The sequence below is a fragment of the Passer montanus genome, unplaced genomic scaffold, assembly GCF_014805655.1.
Source record: "Passer montanus isolate IOZ18808 unplaced genomic scaffold, ASM1480565v1 scaffold118, whole genome shotgun sequence".
Classification (NCBI taxonomy): Eukaryota; Metazoa; Chordata; class Aves; order Passeriformes; family Passeridae; genus Passer; species Passer montanus.
In genome coordinates this window covers 1,522,823-1,543,954 of record NW_024358500.1, presented here as the reverse complement: position 1 = coordinate 1,543,954, position 21,132 = coordinate 1,522,823, and the positions used below count along the sequence as shown (strand labels likewise).

The 21,132-nt window shown below is 54.9% G+C and overlaps 2 protein-coding genes across 3 annotated transcripts; both read left to right on the top strand.

Moving 5' to 3' along the window:
* The first annotated feature begins 202 nt into the window (after nt 1–202).
* Nucleotides 203–16,275, top strand: SDHB (succinate dehydrogenase complex iron sulfur subunit B). Of its 2 annotated transcripts, XM_039697489.1 has the most exons (9): nt 203–311; nt 3,234–3,358; nt 5,131–5,216; nt 8,494–8,630; nt 8,990–9,106; nt 11,543–11,644; nt 12,633–12,755; nt 16,026–16,120; nt 16,184–16,275. In XM_039697489.1, the coding sequence occupies exons 1-8, from the start codon at nt 237–239 to the stop codon at nt 16,101–16,103; spliced, it is 843 nt and encodes a 280-aa protein (XP_039553423.1). In that variant the 5' UTR covers nt 203–236; the 3' UTR covers nt 16,104–16,120; nt 16,184–16,275. The 2 variants fall into 2 exon arrangements, with proteins under 2 accessions (XP_039553423.1, XP_039553422.1); XM_039697488.1 differs by having other exon boundaries at nt 16,026–16,263.
* Nucleotides 16,276–19,570: 3,295 nt separating this feature from the next.
* On the top strand, nt 19,571–20,960 carry LOC120496772. Its single transcript, XM_039697518.1, has 3 exons — nt 19,571–19,951; nt 19,989–20,320; nt 20,421–20,960. Exons 1-3 carry the CDS (start codon nt 19,748–19,750, stop codon nt 20,836–20,838), a joined length of 954 nt encoding a protein of 317 aa, XP_039553452.1. The 5' UTR covers nt 19,571–19,747; the 3' UTR covers nt 20,839–20,960.
* The last annotated feature ends 172 nt before the right edge of the window (nt 20,961–21,132 follow it).

Genomic DNA, 21,132 nt, shown 5'->3' with positions numbered 1-21,132 from the left:
GGGTTGAGGAAAGAAAATGGGGGATTTAGGAAAGAAAAAGGCGAATTTAGGAAAACAAAACGGGGTTTTGGGCGTGCTGTCCCCGCCACCCCTGACCCACAGGGCGCGCCACACCCAACATGGCGCCTCTCCTGAGGGCGCCGCCACACTCAAAATGGCGGGCGCCCCTTCCCGTCAGCGCGCAACATGGCGGCGCGGGGGCGCTTCCGGGGCGGGCGGAACTGCGCAGCGCCAAGATGGCGGCGGCCGCGGTCGGAGTCTCCTTGAGGCGCGGAGTCCCCGCGCGGCTCCTGCGGGCCGGGCCGCGGGCGGTGAGGGGCCGGGGCGGCCGCGGGGGCTGCCTGGTTTAGGGTCCTGCGGGTGTGGAAGAGACGGGCGGGGAGTGAGGGGGAGAGGGGCTGGAGCTGGAGTGTGGGGGCTGGAGCTGGAGTGTGGGGGAATTAGGGATGGACAGGAGGGCAGGGCTGGGTAAGGGGCTGGGGGCAGGAGGAGGTGAGGTAAAAAAGGGGGAAGGAGCTGTGGGGAGGGGTCTGGAGAGGGTCTGTGGGGTGTGAAATGGGGAATTGAGATGGGAAGGGGTGGGACAGAGGGTCTGTGGGGTCTGGAAGGGGATTTGGGGAGGGAAAGGGTGGGAGAGAGGGTCTTTGGGGTCTGGAAGGGGGAGGGGAGAGGGGCTGGAGCTGGAGTGTGGGGTCTGGAGCTGGAGTGTGGGGGAATTAGGGATGGACAGGAGGGCAGGGCTGGGTAAGGGGCTGGGGGCAGGAGGAGGTGAGGTAAAAAAGGGGGAAGGAGCTGTGGGGAGGGGTCTGGAGAGGGTCTGTGGGGTGTGAAATGGGGAATTGAGGAGGGAAAGGGTGGGACAGACGGTCTTTGGGGTCTGGAAGGGGAATTGGGGAGAGAAAGGGTGGGAGAGAGGGTCTGTGGGGTCTGGAAGGGGAATTGGGGAAGGAAAGGGTGGGAGAGAGGGTCTTTGGGGTCTGGAAGGGGCTGTTGGGGAGGGAAAGGGTGGGAGAGAGGGTCTGTGGGGTGTGGAAGGGGCTGTGCAGGAATTGGGGTGGGCAGGGGGGACAGTTCCAGTGGGGCTGGAAGGGAACTGGGATGCGGTAAAATGTGGGAAGAGAGGGTGGGAGAATGGGGTGGGGTGCGAGGGAATGGGGTCTGTGGGATTTGGGAAGGGGCTGGAGGAGTCTGTGGGATGCGAGAAGGAATAGGGTCAGTGGCAGAGGAGCTGGAGGGGTTTGTGGGATTTGGGAAGGAATAGGGTCAGTGGGAGAGGGGATGTGGGATTTGGGAAGGAATAGGGTCAGTGGGAGAGGGGATGTGGGGCTCTGTGGGATTTGGGAGAGGGGAGGAGCGGGAGAAGGGGATGGAGGGAGGGACAGGAGGGGCTGGGGGCAGGAGAGATCCAGGAGGAGGTGGAACAGGGGAAAAATGGCCGGGAAAAGTGGGGGGCTGGGGGCAGAGAGCAGCTGGAAGGGTCTGGAAAGGGTTTGGGGGAGATAAAGGACAACAGGAAATTTGGGGAGTGGTGCAGGAAAAGGCTGGGAAGAGCAGTGGGAATGCTGCAGGAAAAGGTTGGGAAGAGCAGTGGGAGCACTCCAGGAGAAGGTTGGGAAGAGCAGTAGGAGCACTCCAGGAAAAGGTTGGGAAGAGCAGTGGGAACATTCCAGGAAAAAGCTGGAAAGAGCAGTGGGAGCTGCTGATACGTATCATTTATCTATATCTAAATAGAAGGTTGGGAAGAGCAGTGGGAGCACTCCAGGAAAAGGTTGGGAAGAGCAGGGGGAGCAGGCCAAGGGTGATCCCGGGAAGAGCAGGAGCTGCTCAGGAATTCCAGGATAACTGGGCAGGGAGAGCTGCTGGGGTTTGGTGGATCCAGGAGCAGCTGGGCGTCGGAATTTTGGGAATATTGGTCAGGCTCTGGGCAGGGGGAGCCCCAGGATATATTTATATAAAGTGTTTTAATTTATAAAAAAATACGTATCATTTATCTATATCTAAATATAAAAATTTCTATGTACATTTATGCATTTGTAATTTTAATGGTTTTATATTTATTTATAAATATAATGTGTGCATATACGTTTATCTACAGACATTACATATATAATACTTTCTACTATAATGTATATAAAACATATGCTTAAAGATATATGGATGTAAAATATAATGATATCTAAATATAAAAATTTCTATGTACATTTATGCATTTGTAATTTTAATGGTTTTATATTTATTTATAAATATAATGTGTGCATATACGTTTATCTACAGACATTACATATATAATACTTTCTACTATAATGTATATAAAACATATGCTTAAAGATATATGGATATAAAATATAATTATATTGTAATATTACACATGCAACACAATATACAAATACCATTTACAAACACATCTATAAATACAGGTAATGTATAAACATACATAGAATATATGAATTTGTTCCATATAAAATGCATTGAATACTTAAATATACATATATATGTGTATATATATAAATACAAGTATGATGTGTTCTTTATAATGTGTAATATACACTCTAAAAATACATCTAATATATAAATGCATAGATTATATCATTAAACACAATATATAAATAAAGTAAACATGTAATTATGTCATTGTAATGATAGTAGAATATACAAATACATACATATAATTTATAAAGACATATAATTTACAAATAAAATGCACCATAAACAATGTGCACATGTGTATGCACATATATATGTGATAAAGACATATAATTTACAAATAAAATGCACCATAAACAATGTGCACATGTGTATGCACATATATATATACATGTTTGTGCATCTATATTTATACACACATTTATAAATATACATCACACACAATGTGTTCTATAATCTATGTAATGCAATATATGATATGTAAGTACACACAATAAAATAATAAAGTGAATACATGCAGCATACAGTGTGCACATGGGTACCCACATGTAATTCCAAATATGTATATCATGTTTCTATATATAAGTGTGTAAATCTATATGTAGTTATTATATTTTAAAATATTTTTATATGTGTGTGTATATATATATAGATATAATATATTTTTTAATATATATATGCACACATATTCATCTCTGTATCTCGTCCTGGATCCCTCCTGGTGGGATCTGAGGCTGTTTTTCCCTGGATCCAGGCTGGGATCTGAGGCTGTTTTTCCGGGATCTGAGGCTGTTTTTCCCTGGATCCAGGTGCTCCGGCAGGCGCAGACGGCGGCGGCGGCGCCGCGGCTGAAGAAATTCGCCATCTACAGATGGGACCCCGACAAGGCCGGGGACAAACCCCGCATGCAGACCTACGAGGTGGACCTGAACAAGTGGGTGTCCCTTGGGAATGGGGCTGGGAGCAATCCCGGCTCCAGGGAATGGCTGGGAAGGGGCTGCTCAGCTCTGGCACAGAGCAGCTCGTTGTGGGCACAGCCACCGTGGGTGTCATCCCAGGGAAAAGTGGATTTAAGCAGATTTTCCACAGGCACTGTGGGTGTTATCCCAGGAAAAGCAGGTTTTCCACATTTCTGGACCATCCCTAGGATGGGTTAAAGAGCTGCTGGTGGCTTTAATAAACTTGATTTATGTGGGAAGTTTGGGGGAAGAAGAAAGAAGGAGAGCATCTTTTCCCAAGGCCAGGTGGTGGCCTGGCAGGTGTCAGGAGCAGAGACAGGGGACAGGGTTTGAGCTGGAAGAAGAGAGGCTTGGGTGCCATACTGGGACAGAATTCTTCCCTGGGTGAGGTTTAAATGAGATATTGGGAAGGAATTCTTACCCAGGAGGCTGGCACAGAATTCCCAGAGAAGCTGTGGAAGTGTCCCAGGCCAGGTTGGATGGGGCTTGGAGCCACCTGGGGTGGAGGAATGTGTCCCTGCCCCTGGGAGTGGGATGGGAAGGTCCCTCCAGCCCAGCCCCTTCTGGGATTCTGCATTCCAGGAGGCAATTCCATGTGCAGCTCACAATTCCCAGAGAGGGAAGGTGGGAGCTCTATCTACCCTTCCCATGGTTTGTCCACACCTGGCTGTGGCCTCCCAGAGCAGCTCCTGCTTCCCTGGGATCCTGGGAATGGGCTCAGAAACCTCCCTGTGGATGCTGGGCCTGGATTTCCCTGAGCTGCTCCAGAGGGATCCACCCCAAACCCTTCCAAGGAGCTCCTCCAGAGGAATCCACCCCAAACCCTTCCCAGGAGTCCTCCAGAGGGATCTACCCCAGACCCTTCCCGAGGGATCCCCCCCAAACCCTTCCAGGAGCTCCTCCAGAGGAATCCACCCCAGACCCTTCCCAAGGGATCCATCCCAAACCCTTCTCAGGAGTCCTCCAGTGGAACCCACCCCAAACCCTTCCCCAGGGCTCCTCCAGAGGAATCCACCCCAAACCTTTCCAAGGAGCTCCTCCAGAGGAATCCACCCCAAACCCTTCTCAAGGACTCCTCCAGAGGGATCACCCCCAAACCCTTCCTAGGAACTCCTCCCAAGGGATCTACCCCAGACTCTTCCCGAGGGATCCACCCCAGACCCTTCTCAGGAGCTCCTCCAGACAGATCCACCCCAAACCCTTCTCAGGAGCTCCTCCAGAGAGATCCACCCCAAACCCTTCCAGGAGCTCCTCCAGACAGATCTGCCCCAGACCCTTCCCAAGGGATCCACCCCAAACCCTTCCAGGAGCTCCCACTCCCGCCCAGCCCCTACTCAAACCCCACAGGAGCTGCAGCTCTGGTTTTGGGGTGGTTTTTCCCCAGTGAATAATCCCTGGGTGGTGCCCTGGGTGTAAAATGACAGAAATTGTCCCCAAGTGTTTGTCCTGTGTCCCTTGTGACTCATGGGGCCAGGCAGGGCTGTCACAGCCTGACCCAGAGAGGGGAAGAGGGGCCAGCACAGGTCACTGGGCTTGGGTTGGCCAAACCCTCCGTGGTCACAAGAGTCTGACCCACCCTGGCCCTGGGCTGCCTGCTGGTCAGAGATGCCTCTTTGACCCCTGGGACTCACCCAGAATTAGTGGGAATTGTTACAAACCCTTTTAGGTGCTGCGGAGTGTGGGTGCAGGGGTCACACCCTGCACGTGGGGGCTCTGCAGGGTTGGTGATTTGGGGTTTGTGCCACAGGTGTGGGCCCATGGTGCTCGATGCCCTGATCAAGATCAAGAACGAGATGGACTCCACGCTGACCTTCCGCAGGTCCTGCAGGGAGGGTAAGGACAGCACATTCCCACCTGGAACGCCCTTGGAATGCTGTGTGTGCTGACTGTGGGAGCCCCAGGGAGCTCAGAACCCCTCCTCTCACCCCCCTGGGGAGAGAGCACCCGAGGGAACCAGGGAGTGAAACTGCTCAGAACCCCTCTCCTTGCACTGGGGGGTAAAACACCCAAATGAACCAGGGAGTGAAACTGCTCAGAACCACTCCCCTCCTACCTGTGGGGATAAAACACCCAAATAAACCAGGGAATAAAACTCCTCAGAACCTCTCTTCTTCCACTGTGGGATAAAACACCCAAATGAACCAGGGAGTAAAACTGCTCAGAACCACTCCCCTCCCACCCATGGGGATAAAACACCCAAATGAACCAGGGAGTAAAACTCCTCAGAACCTCTCTTTTTCCACTGTGGGATAAAACACCCAAATGAACCAGGGAGTGAAACTGCTCAGAACCACTCCCCTCCTACCTGTGGGGATGAAACACCCAAATCAGGGAGTAAAACTCAGAACCCCTCTCCTCCCACCTCTGGGGATAAAACACCCGAGTGACCCAAGGAGTAAAGCTGCAGTTGGTGCTCCCAGGGTGTAATGACACAGTTCTGAGCTGCCAGCTCCAGTAATTCCTTCCAGAGCTCCCAGTTGTTCCAGTTTCTCTCCCAGTCTGGTTCCTCAGCTGCCTCCCAGTGCGTGGGGAGATCAGGGAGAGATTCCAGCAGCGAGGCTGAGAGGGCAGGGCTGGAGTGGGAGCAGTGGGGGCTGTGCCAGTGCTGCTGTGGGAATCAGACTGGGTGAACTGGGAGAGAGCACTCAGGACTTCGAGGAACAGCTCCAGGAATCTTCTCCTTGGCCCTTTGGCCGAGGGCAGGGGTGGGTTGAGGAAAAGGCCACTGGTGGTTTGGGCTTGTGGCTGCTCCCAAATCTGGTTTGGGGCTGCTCTCAGACTTCCCCTGGGAAAAAGTCCTGAGTCACAGGTCATGCTGGGCTGTGGGAGTGCATTCCTGGCTGGAATGACTCTGGATTTAGGGTCATGCTGGGCTGTGGGAGTGCATTCCAGGCTGGAATGACTCTGGATTTAGGGTCATGCTGAGCTGTGGGGTTGCATTCCAGGCTGGAGTGGCTCTGGTTTAGGGTCCTGCTGATCTATGGGAGTGCATTCCTGGCTGGAATGACTCTGGATTTAGGGTCATGCTGAGCTGTGGGGTTGCATTCCAGGCTGGAATGACTCTGCATTCCCGAGGTGGGTCTGCAGGCAGGGGCAGTCTCAGGGCAGGCGGTGCCCGGGGATGTTTTGTCTGGGGTGGGAATGGAAAGCAGCACACCCGAGGTACCTTTTCCTCTGGAATCTGCATGGCAGGGCAGGAATTCCACACGGAGTGGGGCTCCCAGACAGCCAGAACTCTTGCCCTGGATATTTTCCCTGGACAGGACGGGTTTTCAGGCCGGGCTGGTTCCATCCTGCCCCTCTGTGGCTCCCCCAGTCCCACATTCCTGCTGCAGGCCCTGATCCCCTCCCCAGCTGGCTGGAAAATGCTTGGGAGCCTTTCTGCAGTGGGAGGAACCTCGTGGCAGTGCCAGGGGCTGGGACACCCTCAGAGAGGTCATTTCATCCCTTTGTGGGGCTATTTTTGTGCCCCTGCTGCCTCTGGTCACCTTTGGGAGAGCAGTTTGTGCCCTGGGAATGGGCATGAGGGGAGGGGGCCCCTGCCTGGGGGAATGGGATTACATTCCTGAATTTTGGGGATGATTTGGGGTATTTTATTCCACTTTTGTGAGGAGAGGCAGTGGGATCTGGGCTTGTTTGTTCCAGAGATGGGGAGGCTGAGAGGGGATCCCATCAATCCCTACAAATACTCCCAAGGGGTGCCAGGGGATGGTCCCAGACCCTTCCCAGTGGTGCCCAGAGACAGGACAAGGAGCAGCAGCCACAAAACACTAAAATTCCATTCAAACACAAAAATTCCAGCTGTGAACCTTTGCAAAAAAGTTCTTTCTCTGGAGTGGAGCTCCAGCTCCAGCTTTTAGAGGGAAAAAAAGGGTGGAGTGAGGTTTGTGAGGGTTTGTGAGTTTGCTGTCACTTGGATCCATCTTGTGACCTCAAAGGCTGAAAGGAAGGGCAGTGTCAGCCTGGATCCCAGGTTTTAGGGAAAAAGGGTGCTGAGCACCTCCTCTGCCAGCTGATCCCATCAGCAGCAACATACTTGTGGGTTTACTGCAGCTTGGATCCGTCCTGTGACCTCCCAGCACAGAAAGGAAGGACAAAACCAGGCTGAACTGGGGTTTTTAGGGGCAAAAAAGGTTGGACAGAGCCCAGGGAGGTCCAAATGCCTGCCATGACACATTCCAGTGCCACCTGCTCCAGGGCTGGGCTGGATGGTTCCCAGAGCTCCCTTCCATCCCTGCCAGCCCTGGGATTCTCTGGCTGAGGAGGCTGCAGCAGTTCCCCGCATTTTAATGCCATTTTTTGGTTGTTTTTTTTAATTTTTAATTTATTTTATGCCTCTCTCGGCTCCCACCTCGTGCCCCAAGCCCGAGAGCAGAGCTGGATGTTCTCCCCTCCCCAAATCACACTCAAGTCCCCTCGTTTGCTGCTGGGGAAGGAGCTGCCCCATGGAAAAAGAGGTTTTGGTGCTGGTGAAAGCAGCTCCCGTGTTTGATCCCTGCTGAAGTTTAAAAATGTTCAGCCCCAGTGGTGAATTCCAGCATTCTTCCTGTTTGGGGCATTTGTAGGATGGATGGAGACCCTGGTGGATTGGGAAGGGTTTTTTGGGACTCTGGCAGGTTGGGAAGAGGTTTTCCAAGGCAGGTGAGGACACTGATAGAACAAGAAAGGTGTTTTTGGGGCTGGGTGAGGCCTCTGGAAGGGTGGGAAGAGGCTTTTCCAGAACCTGTGACGAGGTTTTCTGGGGTGGGTGAGGACCCTGGTATGGTGAGAAGAGATTTTCTGGGGTAAGTGAGCATTCCAGAAGGTTGGGAAGAGCCTTTCCAGGAGGTTTTCTGGGATGGGTGAGGACCCTGGTATGGTGAGAAGAGATTTTCTGGGGAAAGTGAGGATCCCAGAAGGTTGGGAAGAGCCTTTCCAGGAGGTTTTCTGGCACAGGTGAGGACCCTGGTGGGTTGGGAAGGGTTTTTCCAAGATCCTGTTAGGTTGGGAAGAGTTTTTTTGGGATCCTGGTGGATTGGGAAGACCGAGTAGAGTTTCCCCAGGACAGCCCAGGGGGATTTTTGGGGCCAGCAGGGAGAATCCCACACTTGGCTCTGCTTTTCCCCCTCAGGGATCTGCGGCTCCTGCGCCATGAACATCGCGGGGGGCAACACCCTGGCCTGCATCAAAAAAATCGACAGTGACCTCAGCAAAGTCACCAAAATCTACCCCCTGCCCCACATGTACGTGGTGAAGGACCTGGTCCCGGTGAGTGCGGGGCTGGCAGGGCCAGGGGACACCCTGGGCTGGGAGCAGGGCGTGGCAGCTGCCACCAGGCTCAGGGCTCTCTTGTCCCTTGGGTGGGTCCCCGTGACTAAATGTGTGCTGGCCTGGAATGTGGCAGGTTTGGGGAGGAGATGGCACCTCCTGGTCGGGTGTTCAGGTGTGAATTTGGCATGAGGCTGTGCCAGGAGGGGATTTGGGTGGGATTTTGGGAAGAGGCTCTGCCCCCGAGGGTGGGGCTGAAGGGAGGGGTCAGGGCCCCAGGGGTGGCATTTGGGGTGGATCCAGCTGGGGATGTTCCTGCTTCCCCTCAGCCCCATAACCCTGTGCTTTTCCTGCCCCAGGACCTGAGTAACTTCTACGCCCAGTACAAATCCATCGAGCCCTACCTGAAGAAGAAGGACGAGTCCAAGGAGGGCAAGCAGCAGTACCTGCAGTCCATAGAGGACCGCCAGAAACTGGTCACTGCCATTTCAGTGCTGAAACCCCTCCCAGAGAGCCCAGGGTCACAGCTGAGCCCTCAGCCCCTTCCCAGTCCCACACCTGATCCCACAGTGTGGGACACGGCCCCACAACTGGGGCTGCTGGCTCAGGGGGGCTCTGATCCCATTTCCCTCCATCCCATTCCCCCGTGGAATTCCTGCTGCTGGGAGCACTCTGCAGGTTCCAGGCTGGAGCATTCTAGTGGGCAGAGGGTGTCTGGCTGTGCTCCCACCTCGCTGGGGTTTTGTAGCCTGGAAAGCTGGGAGAAGCCAGAGTGCAGGATTTGGGGTGTCTTGTCTTGAGCAGGGGGGATTTTGAGGGGAGTTTTTTGAGGGTGGAAGAGGAACAGCTCTTCACAAGGCTGATGGTGTGGCCAAGGTTTGGGGTGGATTTCCATGACTGCCACAGGGATTAGCAGTAGATCAGGAGGGGTTTTTCCTCTGAGCTGCCAGGATGGATCCATCATTCCAGGATTCCAAGCTCAGCCTGTCCCTGCTGTGCTGTGGAGGCACCAAATCTCCATTTTGGGATGGGAGAGGTGGATGTGAGCAGCAGGAAGGGAGGCTGAGCAGAGGGGGTTCAGGGAAACACTGCAGGTGTCCCCTGGGTATCTGCAGCCAAGCTGACAGCCCATAATAGCCCCTGGGTGACACCTGAGCAGCCCCAGGGCTGCACAGGCTGCAGGAATCTCTGTCCAGGGGCAGCACTTCCAGCTTCTCTGATCCCTGAGAGCTCCAAAGGGACTTTCCCTGCCCTGGGAGTCCCTTTCCAGCCAGGTGGGAACAAGGAAACCCAAAAGCCACACCTGGAAAATGGCTCTTGATCCCTGTGCTGGAATTCCTCTTCCTTTGGAATCAGCCTCTGTGCAGGAGAAACTTGGATTTGGCTGAAAATTTCCTTTAAATCCTTGATCCTTTGGAGTGGTGCAGTTAAAAATGAGATTTGGAGTGAGGAGAGGGAGCTCTGCCCTCGGGGCTGGCAGCTCTTCCCAAAGGCTTGTTAGGAGCTTCTGGGAATTCTGGCACCAGGAATCTCCCTGAACTCAAACTTTTGTCCCAAAATAACTTTCAAGAATGTGAATTAAGCCAGGCTGGGCTCTGTCCCTGTCTGGAGAAGTTGCTGGGCCACAGGGAGGCTCTGGGCACCCTGAGCTCCTCAAATTTCTTGTCAGGGATGAGGAATCAGCTCCTGGTTCCAGCAGGAATGAGCAGAGCTGCCTGGATCACTTCCACATAGGACTGAACTCCTGTGCCTGGAAGAAAACTGCCCATAAAAACAGGGAAGTGATCCAGGGGGGAGTGATCCAGGACCGGCCCCGTTCCCGTGCCAGGCTGCCCTCAAGGACAGGCTGCACCCGGAGCTGCCAGGCAGACTCTGCCCTCCCTTCCTGCTGGGCACACCCGGGATTGTCCTCTGGGGACAAATCCCTGCCTGTGCTGGCTGGAACGGGCTGGGGGCAGCTGGGAGGGCAGGAGAACTGAGGGGGAGAGCACGAGGTGGGAGGGCAGGAGAACTGAGGGGGGAGAATCAGGTGGGAGCAAGGTCACTGCAGACAGCCCCTGGGGCTCGCTGGAGCTGCTGCCACGCTGCACTGGGCTGGGAAAAGCCCTTGCTGGGAAGTCCTAAATCCCAGCTCCTGCAGCAGGTGCTCCCAAAGCCAGGCAGATTTAGGTGGGAGGGCAGGAGAACTGAGGGGGGAGGGCAGGAGAAGTGAGGGGGGAGAATCAGAGATAGGAATGCAGGAGAACCAAGGTGGGAGTGCAGGAGAAGTAAGGCAGGGATGGAGGAGAACCCGAGGTGGGAGTGCAGGAGAACCAAGGCAGGGATGGAGGAGAGCCTGAGGTGGGAGGGCAGGAGAACTGAGGGGGAGAGCATGAGGTGGGAGTGCAGGAGAACTGAGTGGGGAGAATCAGCTGGGAGGGCAGGAGAACTGAGGTGGGAGGGCAGGAGAACTGAGGTGGGAGGGCAGGAGAACCAAGGCAGGAGTGCAGGAACCCGAGGTGGGAGTGCAGGAGAACTGAGGTGGGAGTGCAGGAGAACTGAGGTGGGAGTGCAGGAGAACATGAGGCAGGAGTGCAGGAGATCCCAGCAGCTTCCCCTTCCTCTCCAGGCTGTGCCCTTCCCCTGCTATCCCAAATCCTGGTTCATTGTGTGGCTCCTGGAACCATGGAATGGATACCCTGAGCTGGAATGGGGCCAGGAGGACCCTGGGAGGCCACAGGGACCATGGGGGACCACGAGGACCTTGGTGGGGCCATGAGGACCATGGGGAGCAGCTCCTGGCCCTGGTCTGGGAGGGTTGGGATTGTTCCCCTCAGGAATTGCTGCCTCACACGGGAGCTGCTCTGGGGCCAGGGGTGGATCCCTGTGTCACCAGCCCCGGGTGACAGCGTGCCGTGTCCCCTCCCTCGCAGGACGGGCTCTACGAGTGCATCCTGTGTGCCTGCTGCAGCACCAGCTGTCCCAGCTACTGGTGGAACGGGGACAAGTACCTGGGCCCCGCCGTGCTCATGCAGGTGAGGATGGACACTTTGTCACCTGCCAGTGTCACCTGGCTGGTGTCAGTGCCTTGGGGTGACAGCCTGGAACAGAGGCTAGACAAGATGAAGAGAATAAAGGGAGTATTTATTAAAGGCCTTCAGTAGGCACACCTTGGGCAGTCAGAAGCCTCCAAGGCTACACCCAAAATGGACAATGGGCACGAGATTTTCAGACAAGTACAAATTTTTAACCCCATTTGCAGGTCAGGGGTTAATGCTCCAATTACAGCTTCAGGTAATGAAGTCATTTACCCCCAGTTTGCTGCCCCCAACTCATTTTGTTTATACTTTTCGGGCCCTGAGGCTGGAGGGGGTCCTTGAGTTCAGGTCCAGAGGAATTGTTGTGTGTGAATAAAACAGGAGAGCAGCAGCTGACAGAACAGGCTGTGGAGTTTGGAGTTAGGCACTAACGCAGCACAGGAGCTGAAAAATACAGAACAGAAAATCCTCAGGCATCAGGGCCACCGGCCTGGGCCGGCATTCCTGGGGGTGGCACTGTGGGATCCCCAGCAATATCCATGTCCCCAGCAGTGCCACAGCCGTGTCCCAGAGGTGTCCCTGTCCCAGCAGTGTTTGTGTCCCTGGCAGTGTCCATGTCCCAAGCAGGGTGTGTGTATCCCCAGCAGTGTCCCTGTCCCTGCAGTGCCACAGCTGTGTCCCCTCAGTGTCCCTGTCCCAGCAGTGTTTGTGTCCCTGGCAGTGTCCATGTCCCAAGCAGGGTGTGTGTATCCCCAGCAGTGTCCCTGTCCCCAGCAGTGTCCTGCCCCAGCAGTGCCCCAGCAGTGTCCCAGAAATGCCCTGTCCCAGCAGTGTCCCCTCAGTGCCCCAGCAGTGTCCCTGTCCCCTCAGTGTCCCCGCAGTGCCCCAGCAGTGTCTCACAGGTGTCCCTGTCCCCGCAGTGCCCCAGCAGTGTCCCTGTCCCCGCAGTGCCCCAGCAGTGTCTCACAGGTGTCCCTGTCCCCAGGCGTACCGCTGGATGATCGATTCCCGCGATGAGTTCACGGAGGAGCGCCTGGCGCAGCTGCAGGACCCGTTCTCGCTGTACCGCTGCCACACCATCATGAACTGCACCCGCACCTGCCCCAAGGTACCCGGGGACACGGGGGGACACGGGGGGGACACAGGGGGCACACAGGGCCGTGAGGGGACAGCCTGGCGTGGGGGACGCACCTGCCCCAAGGTACCCGGGGACACGGGGGGACACAGGGGGCACACAGGGGGACAGCCTGGCCTGGGGGGACACGGGCTGGCACGGGGGGACAGCGGGTCACGGCTGGCATGGGGGAACACAGATCACTGGGGCAGTGTCACAGTCTGGCACGGAGGGGACATGGGACATGGGCTGGCATGGGGGGGGACACAGATCACTGGGGCAGTGTCACAGCCTGGGGACAGCCTGGCGTGGGGGAACACGGGCTGGCACGGGGGGACAGCGGGTCACGGCTGGCATGGGGGAACACAGATCACTGGGGCAGTGTCACAGCCTGGCACGGAGGAGACACAGGACATGGGGCACAGCCTGGCATGGAGGAGACATGGGGCATGGCCTGGCATGGGGGGGACACAGATCACTGGGGCAGTGTCACAGCCTGGCACAGAGGGGACATGGGACATGGGCTGGCATGGAGGGAGCCAGAGGTCACAGGGGCAGTGGCACAGCCTGGCATGGAGGGGACACGAGTCACTGACGAGTCACTGGGGCAGTGTCACAGTCTGGCACAGAGGGGACATGGGTCACAGTCTGGCATGGGGGGGACACAGATCACTGGGGCAGTGTCACAGCCTGGCACAGAGGGGACATGGGACATGGGCTGGCATGGAGGGAGCCAGAGGTCACAGGGGCAGTGGCACAGCCTGGCACGGGGGAGCAGTCAGGTCACAGTGGCAGTGCCAGCCCTGCCATGGCACTGGGACATGGTGCTGGCCCAGGCTGCTCCAGCCAGGCCTGGGCACTGCCAGGGATCCAGGGGCAGCCACTCTGGGAATTCCATGCCAGGGCCTCTCCACACTCACAGGGAGGGGTTTATCCCAATTTCCCACCTAAAGCAGCACTTGGAATCCTGGAATGGTTTGGATTGGAAGGGACCTTAAAGTTCCTCCCATTCCATGGCAGGGACACCCTGCACTGTCCCAGGGTGCTCCAGCTCCATCCAGGCTGGCCTTGGACGCCTCCAGGGCTGGAGCAGCCACAGCTTCTCTGGGAATTCCATCCCAGGGAGGGATTTACTCCAGTGTCCCACCCACACCTCCCCTCTGTCACTTCAAACCGTGTCCCCTTACACTGTCACTGCCTGTCCCCATCCCTGCTTTTCCCAGGCCCCCCTGAGCTGCAGCAAGGCCACAGCGAGGTCTCCCCATCCCTTTTCCATGTCTTTTCTGGAATTCCTGGTGGTTTCCATAGGAAAAGATCCTTTTGGGTCCCAGTTTTCCCCAGACTTCCCCGTTCTGCTGAGCCTGGGGACATCCGGAGCTCCAGCAGAGCTGGGATCAGCTTCTCCTCCTCTGATCCCAGGATTTGGGAGCAGGGCCCTGCCAGGAGAGCTCCAGGGAATTTCTGGGTGCTCCAGGGAATTTCTGGGTGCTCCAGGGGATTTCTGGGTGCTCCAGGGGATTTCTGGGTGCTCCAGGGAATTCCTGGGTGCTCCAGGGAATTTCTGAGTGCTCCACGGGATTTCTGAGCCCTTCCTGTGCAGCGCACAGGGATCTTTCCCAGGGTGGCTGTGCCTCTTCCCAGCCCTGCTGGGGGTGAGGAGCTGCTCCCTGCCAGGGCTCAGCCCCACAGCTTTCATCATCCCAGAGCAGGAAAACCCCACACCCTGGAGTCAGGCTGTCCCTGGCTGCCTCTGGAAATCCAGCCAGCCATAAAACCTGGAATTCTGTCCTGAATCTCACTTTGATCCCCATCAAAGCCCAGCTCCAGGGGAGAGTTTGGCTCCAGGGGCAGGAGGGCAGCTCCAGCTCCGCGTCCTGCTCCGGGCTGGGCCACTCTTCCTGGGGAAACTGAGGCTGGGATGGGCAGAGCTGCACCTGGACCCCCTGGAATTCCCAGCCTGGCTGGAGTCAGAGCTGGCCCAGGTGTCCTGAGCCTCCCTGGGCTGGAAAGGAGAGTTCATGTCAGGCTGGATTGGGATTTTTAGGGAAAATGAGATGTTGAGCAGCTCCTCTAACAAATATTTTAATGAGCAGCAGCACGTTTGTGAATTTGCTGTGACTTCAGTCTGTCCTGCAGTCTCCCAGCACAGAAAGGAAGGACAATATCAGCCAAATTCCAGCTTTTAGGGGATAAAAAAGTGGGGTAGCTGCAGATTTGGGAGTTTGCTGTCACTTGGATCCATCCTGTGACCTCCCAGGTTTGGAAGGAAGGACAGAATCAGTTCAACTCCAGCTTTTAGGAAAAAAGGGCTGCTGAGCACCTGCTCAGCTCAGAGAGGAAGGACAATATCAGCTGAATTCCAGGTTTTAGGGGATAAAAAAGTGGGGTAGCTGCAGATTTGGGAGTTTGCTGTGACTTGGATCCATTCTGTGACCTCCCAGGTTTGGAAGGAAGGACAGAATCAGTTCAACTCCAGCTTTTAGGAAAAAAGGGCTGCTGAGCACCTGCTCAGCTCAGAGAGGAAGGACAATATCAGCTGAATTCCAGGTTTTAGGGGGAAAAAAGGTGGAGTAGCAGCAGATTTGGGAGTTTGCTGTGACTTGGAGGCAGCCTGTGACCTCCCAGGGTTTGGAAGGAAGGAGAATATCTGGCTGAATTCCACGTTTTTGGGAAAAAAGGGGTGCTGAGCTCCTCCTGTACCAAGTATTTCTATGAGCAGCAGCATATTTGTGATTTTATTGTGGCTTGTGTCCCAGCTGTGACCTCCCAGGGTTCGGAAGGAAGGACAGAACCAGCTCAGTTCCAGGTTTTAGGGGGGAAAGAGGTGGGGTAGCAGCAGATTTGGGAGTTTGCTGTGGCTTGGATCCATCCTGTGACCTCCCAGCTTTTAAAAATGGACAGAACCAGCTGAATTCCAGCTTTTTTGGGGGAAAAAAAAAGGTGGAATAGCAGCAGGTTTGGGATTTATTACAGCTGTGACCTCCTGGGGTTTGAAAGGAAGGAGAGTGTCAGCTGAGTTCCAGGTTTGAGGGGAAAAAAAGGTGGAACAGCAGCAGGTTTGGGATTTATTACAGCTGTGACCTCCTGGGGTTTGAAAGGAAGGAGAGTGTCAGCTGAGTTCCAGGTTTGAGGGGAAAAAAAGGTGGAACAGCAGCAGGTTTGGGAGTTCAGCAGGGCTGGGGTGAGGAGGAGGATGGGGAGGGAGGAAGGAGGGAGGGAGGGAGGTGCTGCTGCCCCCCAGGCTCTGAGCAGCCCCTCCCACAGGGGCTGAACCCCGGCAAAGCCATCGCTGAGATCAAGAAGATGATGGCGACCTACAAGCAGAAGGCAGCGACTGCCTGAGGGCTGAGTGACCCTGAGTGACCCCAGAGTGACCTGGAGTGACCCCAGAGTGACCCCGGAGTGACCTGGAGTGACCCCAGAGTGACCTGGAGTGACCCCACAGTGACCCTCACCCTGTGCTGGGGTTGCTGGGCACCTTCAATAAAGGCTGTAAAGAACAGCTCGGGCTCCATCCTTTATTATTCATTTATTATTCACTTATTATTCATTTATTATTCATTTATTAATTCCCTTCGTGGAGTTTTTGCCATCCCGGGTCTGGGAGCAGCTGGGAGGCTCTGGGAGTCCTGGGAGTGGCTGGGAGCAGGGAAGGGAGGAGGGATCCTGAAATCCCAAACCTGAGGGTTTGGAGCTCCCAGGGGCCAGGATGGGGACAGACCCACCAGGAACGAGGTGTCCTGTCCCACCCCATGGGACCCTGGTTTGTATTCCTGATTTTGAGTCCAAATCCCAGGAAAATGGCATTTTTAGGGGTGGATCTTCCTCTTTTCTCTAAAACAAGTGCATTTGTTTTACCTCCAGACCCCATTCCCCCAGGAGCGAGGTGTCCTGTCCCACCCCATGGGACCCTGGTTTGTATTCCTGATTTTGAGTCCAAATCCTAATAAAATGAGGGATTTTAGGGTTGAATCTTCTTCTTCCCTCTGATATTTTTACCTCCAGATCCCAGTTCCACTAGGAACAAGTTGTTCTCTTTCCACCCTGGGGGCCCTGGTTTGTATTCCTGATTTCTACTCCAAATCCTAAGAAAATGGGATTTTTTAGGGGTGCATCTTCCTTTTCCCTGCTGTTTTACCTGGGGCTGTCTCCAGTTTGGGATGTTTGGAGCAGCTCCAGCTTTGCTGCTGAATTCATGATTTTGGTCTGAGCAGCTCAAACCTCCCAGAAATGGAATGCTGCTCCTGTGAGGTCACAGGGACGGCGCTCCTGGGGTGTCACACCCGGTTTTGGGGTGCAAAACTTCAATTCCCAGAATCCCCCAGGTGCCACACCTGGTTTTGGGGGTATGTACTCCAATTCCCAGCACTCTCACGGTGTCACACCCGGTTTTGGGGGTACAGACTCCAATTCCCGGCATTCTTGGGGTGTCACACCCAGTGGACTCCAATTCCCAGCATTCCCTGGGGTGCCACACCTCTTTTGGGGGTACGGACTCCAATTCCCAGCATCCCCTGGGGTGCCACACCTGGTTTTGGGGTGCAGACTCCAATTCCCAGCATCCCTTGGGGTGCCACACCTGTTTTTGGGGTGTGGACTCCAATTCCCAGCATTCTCAGAATGTCACACCCGGTTTTGGGGTGTGGACTCCAATTCCCAGCATCCCCTGGGGTGCCACACCTGGTTTTGGGGTGCAGACTCCAATTCCCAGCATGCCCCGGGATGCCACACCTGGTTTTGGGGTACAGACTCAATTCCCAGCATTCTCAGGGTGTCACACCTCTTTTGAGGTGCGGACTCCAATTCCCAGCATGCCCCGGGGTGTCACTCCCGGTTTTGGGGTGCAGACTCCAATTCCCAGCATGCCCCGGGGTGTCACTCCCGGTTTCAGGTGCGGACTCCAATTCCCAGCATGCCCCGCCGTTCCGGCCCCGCCCCTTCCGGCGGCGCGCGGGGCCGCGGGGCCGCGCCATGAGCTCAGGTCAGGAACCGGCCCCGGGACCGGGCTCGGGATCGGGGATGGGGTCGGGAGGGGATGAGGGGTCGGGAGCAGGGACCGGGACCCCCGAGTGCCCGGAGCCCCCCGGACCCCCCGAGCGCCGCCGGGGCCGCTCCAGCGCAGCGGGGGCGGGACCGTGCGGCTCCGGTGCCGTTTATCCCCATTTATTGCCGTTTATCCCCATTTATTCCCATGTATTCCCATTTTATCCCCTTTTTTTTCTTTATTATTTTGCCTTTCTTCTAAAATTTTGCTTTTTCTGATTTGCCTATTATGCTTTGTTTATTTTTTTAAATTTTGCTTTATTCTGTTGCCCTTTTTTAAATGTTGTTTTTTTATTTTGCTTTTTTTATTTTGCTTTTTTTTAATTTGCTTTTTTTATTTTGCTTTAATTCTCTTTATTATTCTGCTTTATTTTACTTCATTTCATTTTATTTTGCTTTTTTGCTTCCTTGTTTTGCTTTCATTTGTGGCTTGTTTTTTTACTTTCAGGTTTTTATTTTATATTTGGCATTATTTTGCTGTAGTTTTGTTTCCTAACTTTGTTTTTCTGCTTTTTAATTGTGCTTTATTTTACTTTCTCTCTTTGCTTTGTTAGTTTTTTCACTTCATTTCTCTTTATTATTTTCCTTTATTTTGTTTTTTTGTTTTCGTTTTTCTCCTTTTTTTATTTTTGTTTTTTATCTTCTGCTTTGTTTCGCTTTTTTAATTCCATTCCTCTTTTATTTCGCTTTATTTTGCTTTTTTATTTTGTTCTGTTTCTCTTTTATTTCGCTTTATTGGGCTTCACTTCCCTTTTTTATTTTGCTCCACTTCCCTTTTTATTTCGCTTTATTTCCCTGTTTTATTTTGCTTTATTTCCCATTTTTATCCCACTTTCTTTCCTGGCTGCTCTCCCATCCCGGCACCTCCTGGCTCTGCATTCTTTGGGAATTCCAGCCCTGGATCCGAGGGGAAGGAATTGTGGGAAGGGCTGTGGGGTGCTCCAAACCCCAAACCCTCCTAACCCCAAAACTCCAAACCCCAAACTCTCCAATCCCCCAAACCCTCCAAACCCAAACTCCCAAAACCCCCAAACTCCAAATCCCAAACCCCTCAAACCCCAAACCGTCCAAACCCCAAAACCCCCAACCCCAAACCCCCCAAACCCCAAATCATCCAAATCCTTCAAACCCCAAACTCCTGAAACCCTCTAAACCCCAAAACCCCCAAACTGTCCAAATCCCAAACCTCCCATACCCCAAACTGTCCAAACCCCAAATCCTTCAAACCCCAAACTGTCCAAACCGCAAAACCCCCAACCCTTCCTAACCCCCCAAAACCCTCCAAACCCCAAACTCTCCAAACCCCCCAAATCCCAAAGCCCCCAAACCCTTCAAATTCTCCAAACCCCAGACTCCAAAGCCCCCAAACCATCCAAATCCTTCAAACCCCAAGTGCCCTCAAACCCCCCAAACCCCAAACTCTCCAAACCCCCCAAACCCCAAGTGCCCCCCAAACTCTCCAAACCCCACCGCGGATCCCCTCAGCCCTCCCAGAGCTCCTTCCCACCGGTGGATCCCACCCAGAATTCGGGAACGCTCCCTCTCCCGTGGGGATCCTGGAGAACGGGGTGGGGTTTGGGGTCGGAAGGACCCTTTTCCCCTCAGATCCCCTCCCGGAGCAATCCCAGGGTGTTTTTCATGAACACAGGCGTGGTGCAGGGTGGGAAGGGGGCACCCGGGGTTCGGGATCCTTCCAGGGCTCCCGGCCGGGATTCCCGTTCCCGGGAACGCGGGAGCGGCGCTGCCGAGCGATCTTCACCGGGCAGGGGGGACACCCCTGGGTGCTCTGGGAGTTCCATCCCTGTGGTGATCCCGCCCGGATCCCCTGGGATCCCCCTCGCCCACCCCAATCCCAGTCCCAATCCCAATCTGCAGCCGAGCAGCGCTCAGGGGTCAAAGCTCCCCCTTTTTTCCCTGAGTTCCTCATTTAAGGATTGCTGGAGATGTTCCCCCCGGTTCCTCACTTCCCATCGGGAATGCCGGGAGCGCAGCCCCTCCTCCTAAGGGAGGGAGGAGCCCTCATTTCCCCGGAATTGGGGGAAATGTGGGGTTGGGCTGTAACCCCGCTGTTTTCCCGCTCACACCGCGGTGTTCCCCAAGCCGGGATGTTCCTGGCACTTCCCTCCAGACTGGCAGCTGGGTTTGGGTGCCAGGGAGGATCCCCGTGTGCCAGAAGGGTTGGAATGCCGGGATCTCGGCTGGCATCACCCGCACGTGGCACAGCCCCGCTCCCCAGAGGAGCTCTCCAAAAACCCAAATCAACCGGTGCAGGCGGACGGGGCTGCTGGGAATTCCCAGGAGTTTGTTCCTCAGCTGCCTCCAGGGTTTGATGCCCAAGCGTGGATTTCCCAGCACTGGGGAGTCCCAATCCTGGTTTTCCACGTCCCCACCTTGGATCAGGCCCGTCTCAGCCTTTGTTCCTCCAGCCTTGGGCTGTTTTTCCAGGAGGACCCGACCGCCTGGTCAGATGAGTTTGCTCTGGCAGCTCAGGATCGGTGTGTGGGATCCATGGGAAGGGCAGAGTGTCCTGTCTGACTGGGATTGCTGTGTGGGATCCATGGGAAGGGCAGCGTGTCCTGTCTGACTGGGATGGGTTCCTGTGGGATCCATGGGAAGGGCAGCGTGTCCCTGTCCGGCTGGGATGGGTTCCTGTGGGATCCATGGGAAGGGCAGCATGTCCCTGTCTGGCTGGGATTGCTGTGTGGGATCCATGGGAAGGGCAGCGCGTCCCTGTCCAGCTGGGATTGCTGTGTGGGATCCATGGGAAGGGCAGCATGTCCCTCTCCAGCTGGGATTGCTGTGTGGATTCCATGGGAAGGGCCCCATATCCCTGTCTGGCTGGGATGGGTTCCTCAGGGATCCATGGGAAGGGCAGGAGAGTCACCAGGATCTCAGCCCGACCCTGTGCTCGGCCACAGGATCTCCCATCCCGAAGCTGAAGGCTCTGGAAGATCCTCCTGGGTTCAGTCTCACCTTCCGTGATCCAGACGCTTCCTTACATTGTCTCTCCTTCCCGGATTTTGCCTTATCCTGATTTTCCGTGTCCCCATCAGTGGTTGGAACGGAAACTTCCTTGGATGGAGCTTCCTGATCTCGTGTGCAGCTTCCAGCCGGGATGGATGGATGGATGATGGATGGATGGATGGGGGATGGATGGATGGATGGGGGATGGATGGATGGATGGGGGATGGATGGATGGATGGGGGATGGATGGATGGATGGGGGATGGATGGATGGATGGGGGATGGATGGATGGATGGGGGATGGATGGATGGATGGGGGATGGATGGATGGATGGGGGATGGATGGATGGATGGGGGATGGATGG

Coding starts and splice junctions, on each gene's coding strand:
- SDHB (XM_039697489.1), top strand. CDS start 237: ATGGCGGCGGCCGCGGTCGGAGTCTCCTTGAGGCGCGGAGTCCCCGCG. Junction 8,631..8,989: donor TGGTGAAGGACCTGGTCCCG/GTGAGTGCGGGG, acceptor TTCCTGCCCCAG/GACCTGAGTAACTTCTACGC. Junction 9,107..11,542: donor TAGAGGACCGCCAGAAACTG/GTCACTGCCATT, acceptor CCTCCCTCGCAG/GACGGGCTCTACGAGTGCAT.
- LOC120496772 (XM_039697518.1), top strand. CDS start 19,748: ATGTTCCCCCCGGTTCCTCACTTCCCATCGGGAATGCCGGGAGCGCAG. Junction 19,952..19,988: donor GACTGGCAGCTGGGTTTGGG/TGCCAGGGAGGA, acceptor GAAGGGTTGGAA/TGCCGGGATCTCGGCTGGCA. Junction 20,321..20,420: donor TGTGTGGGATCCATGGGAAG/GGCAGAGTGTCC, acceptor ATCCATGGGAAG/GGCAGCGTGTCCCTGTCCGG.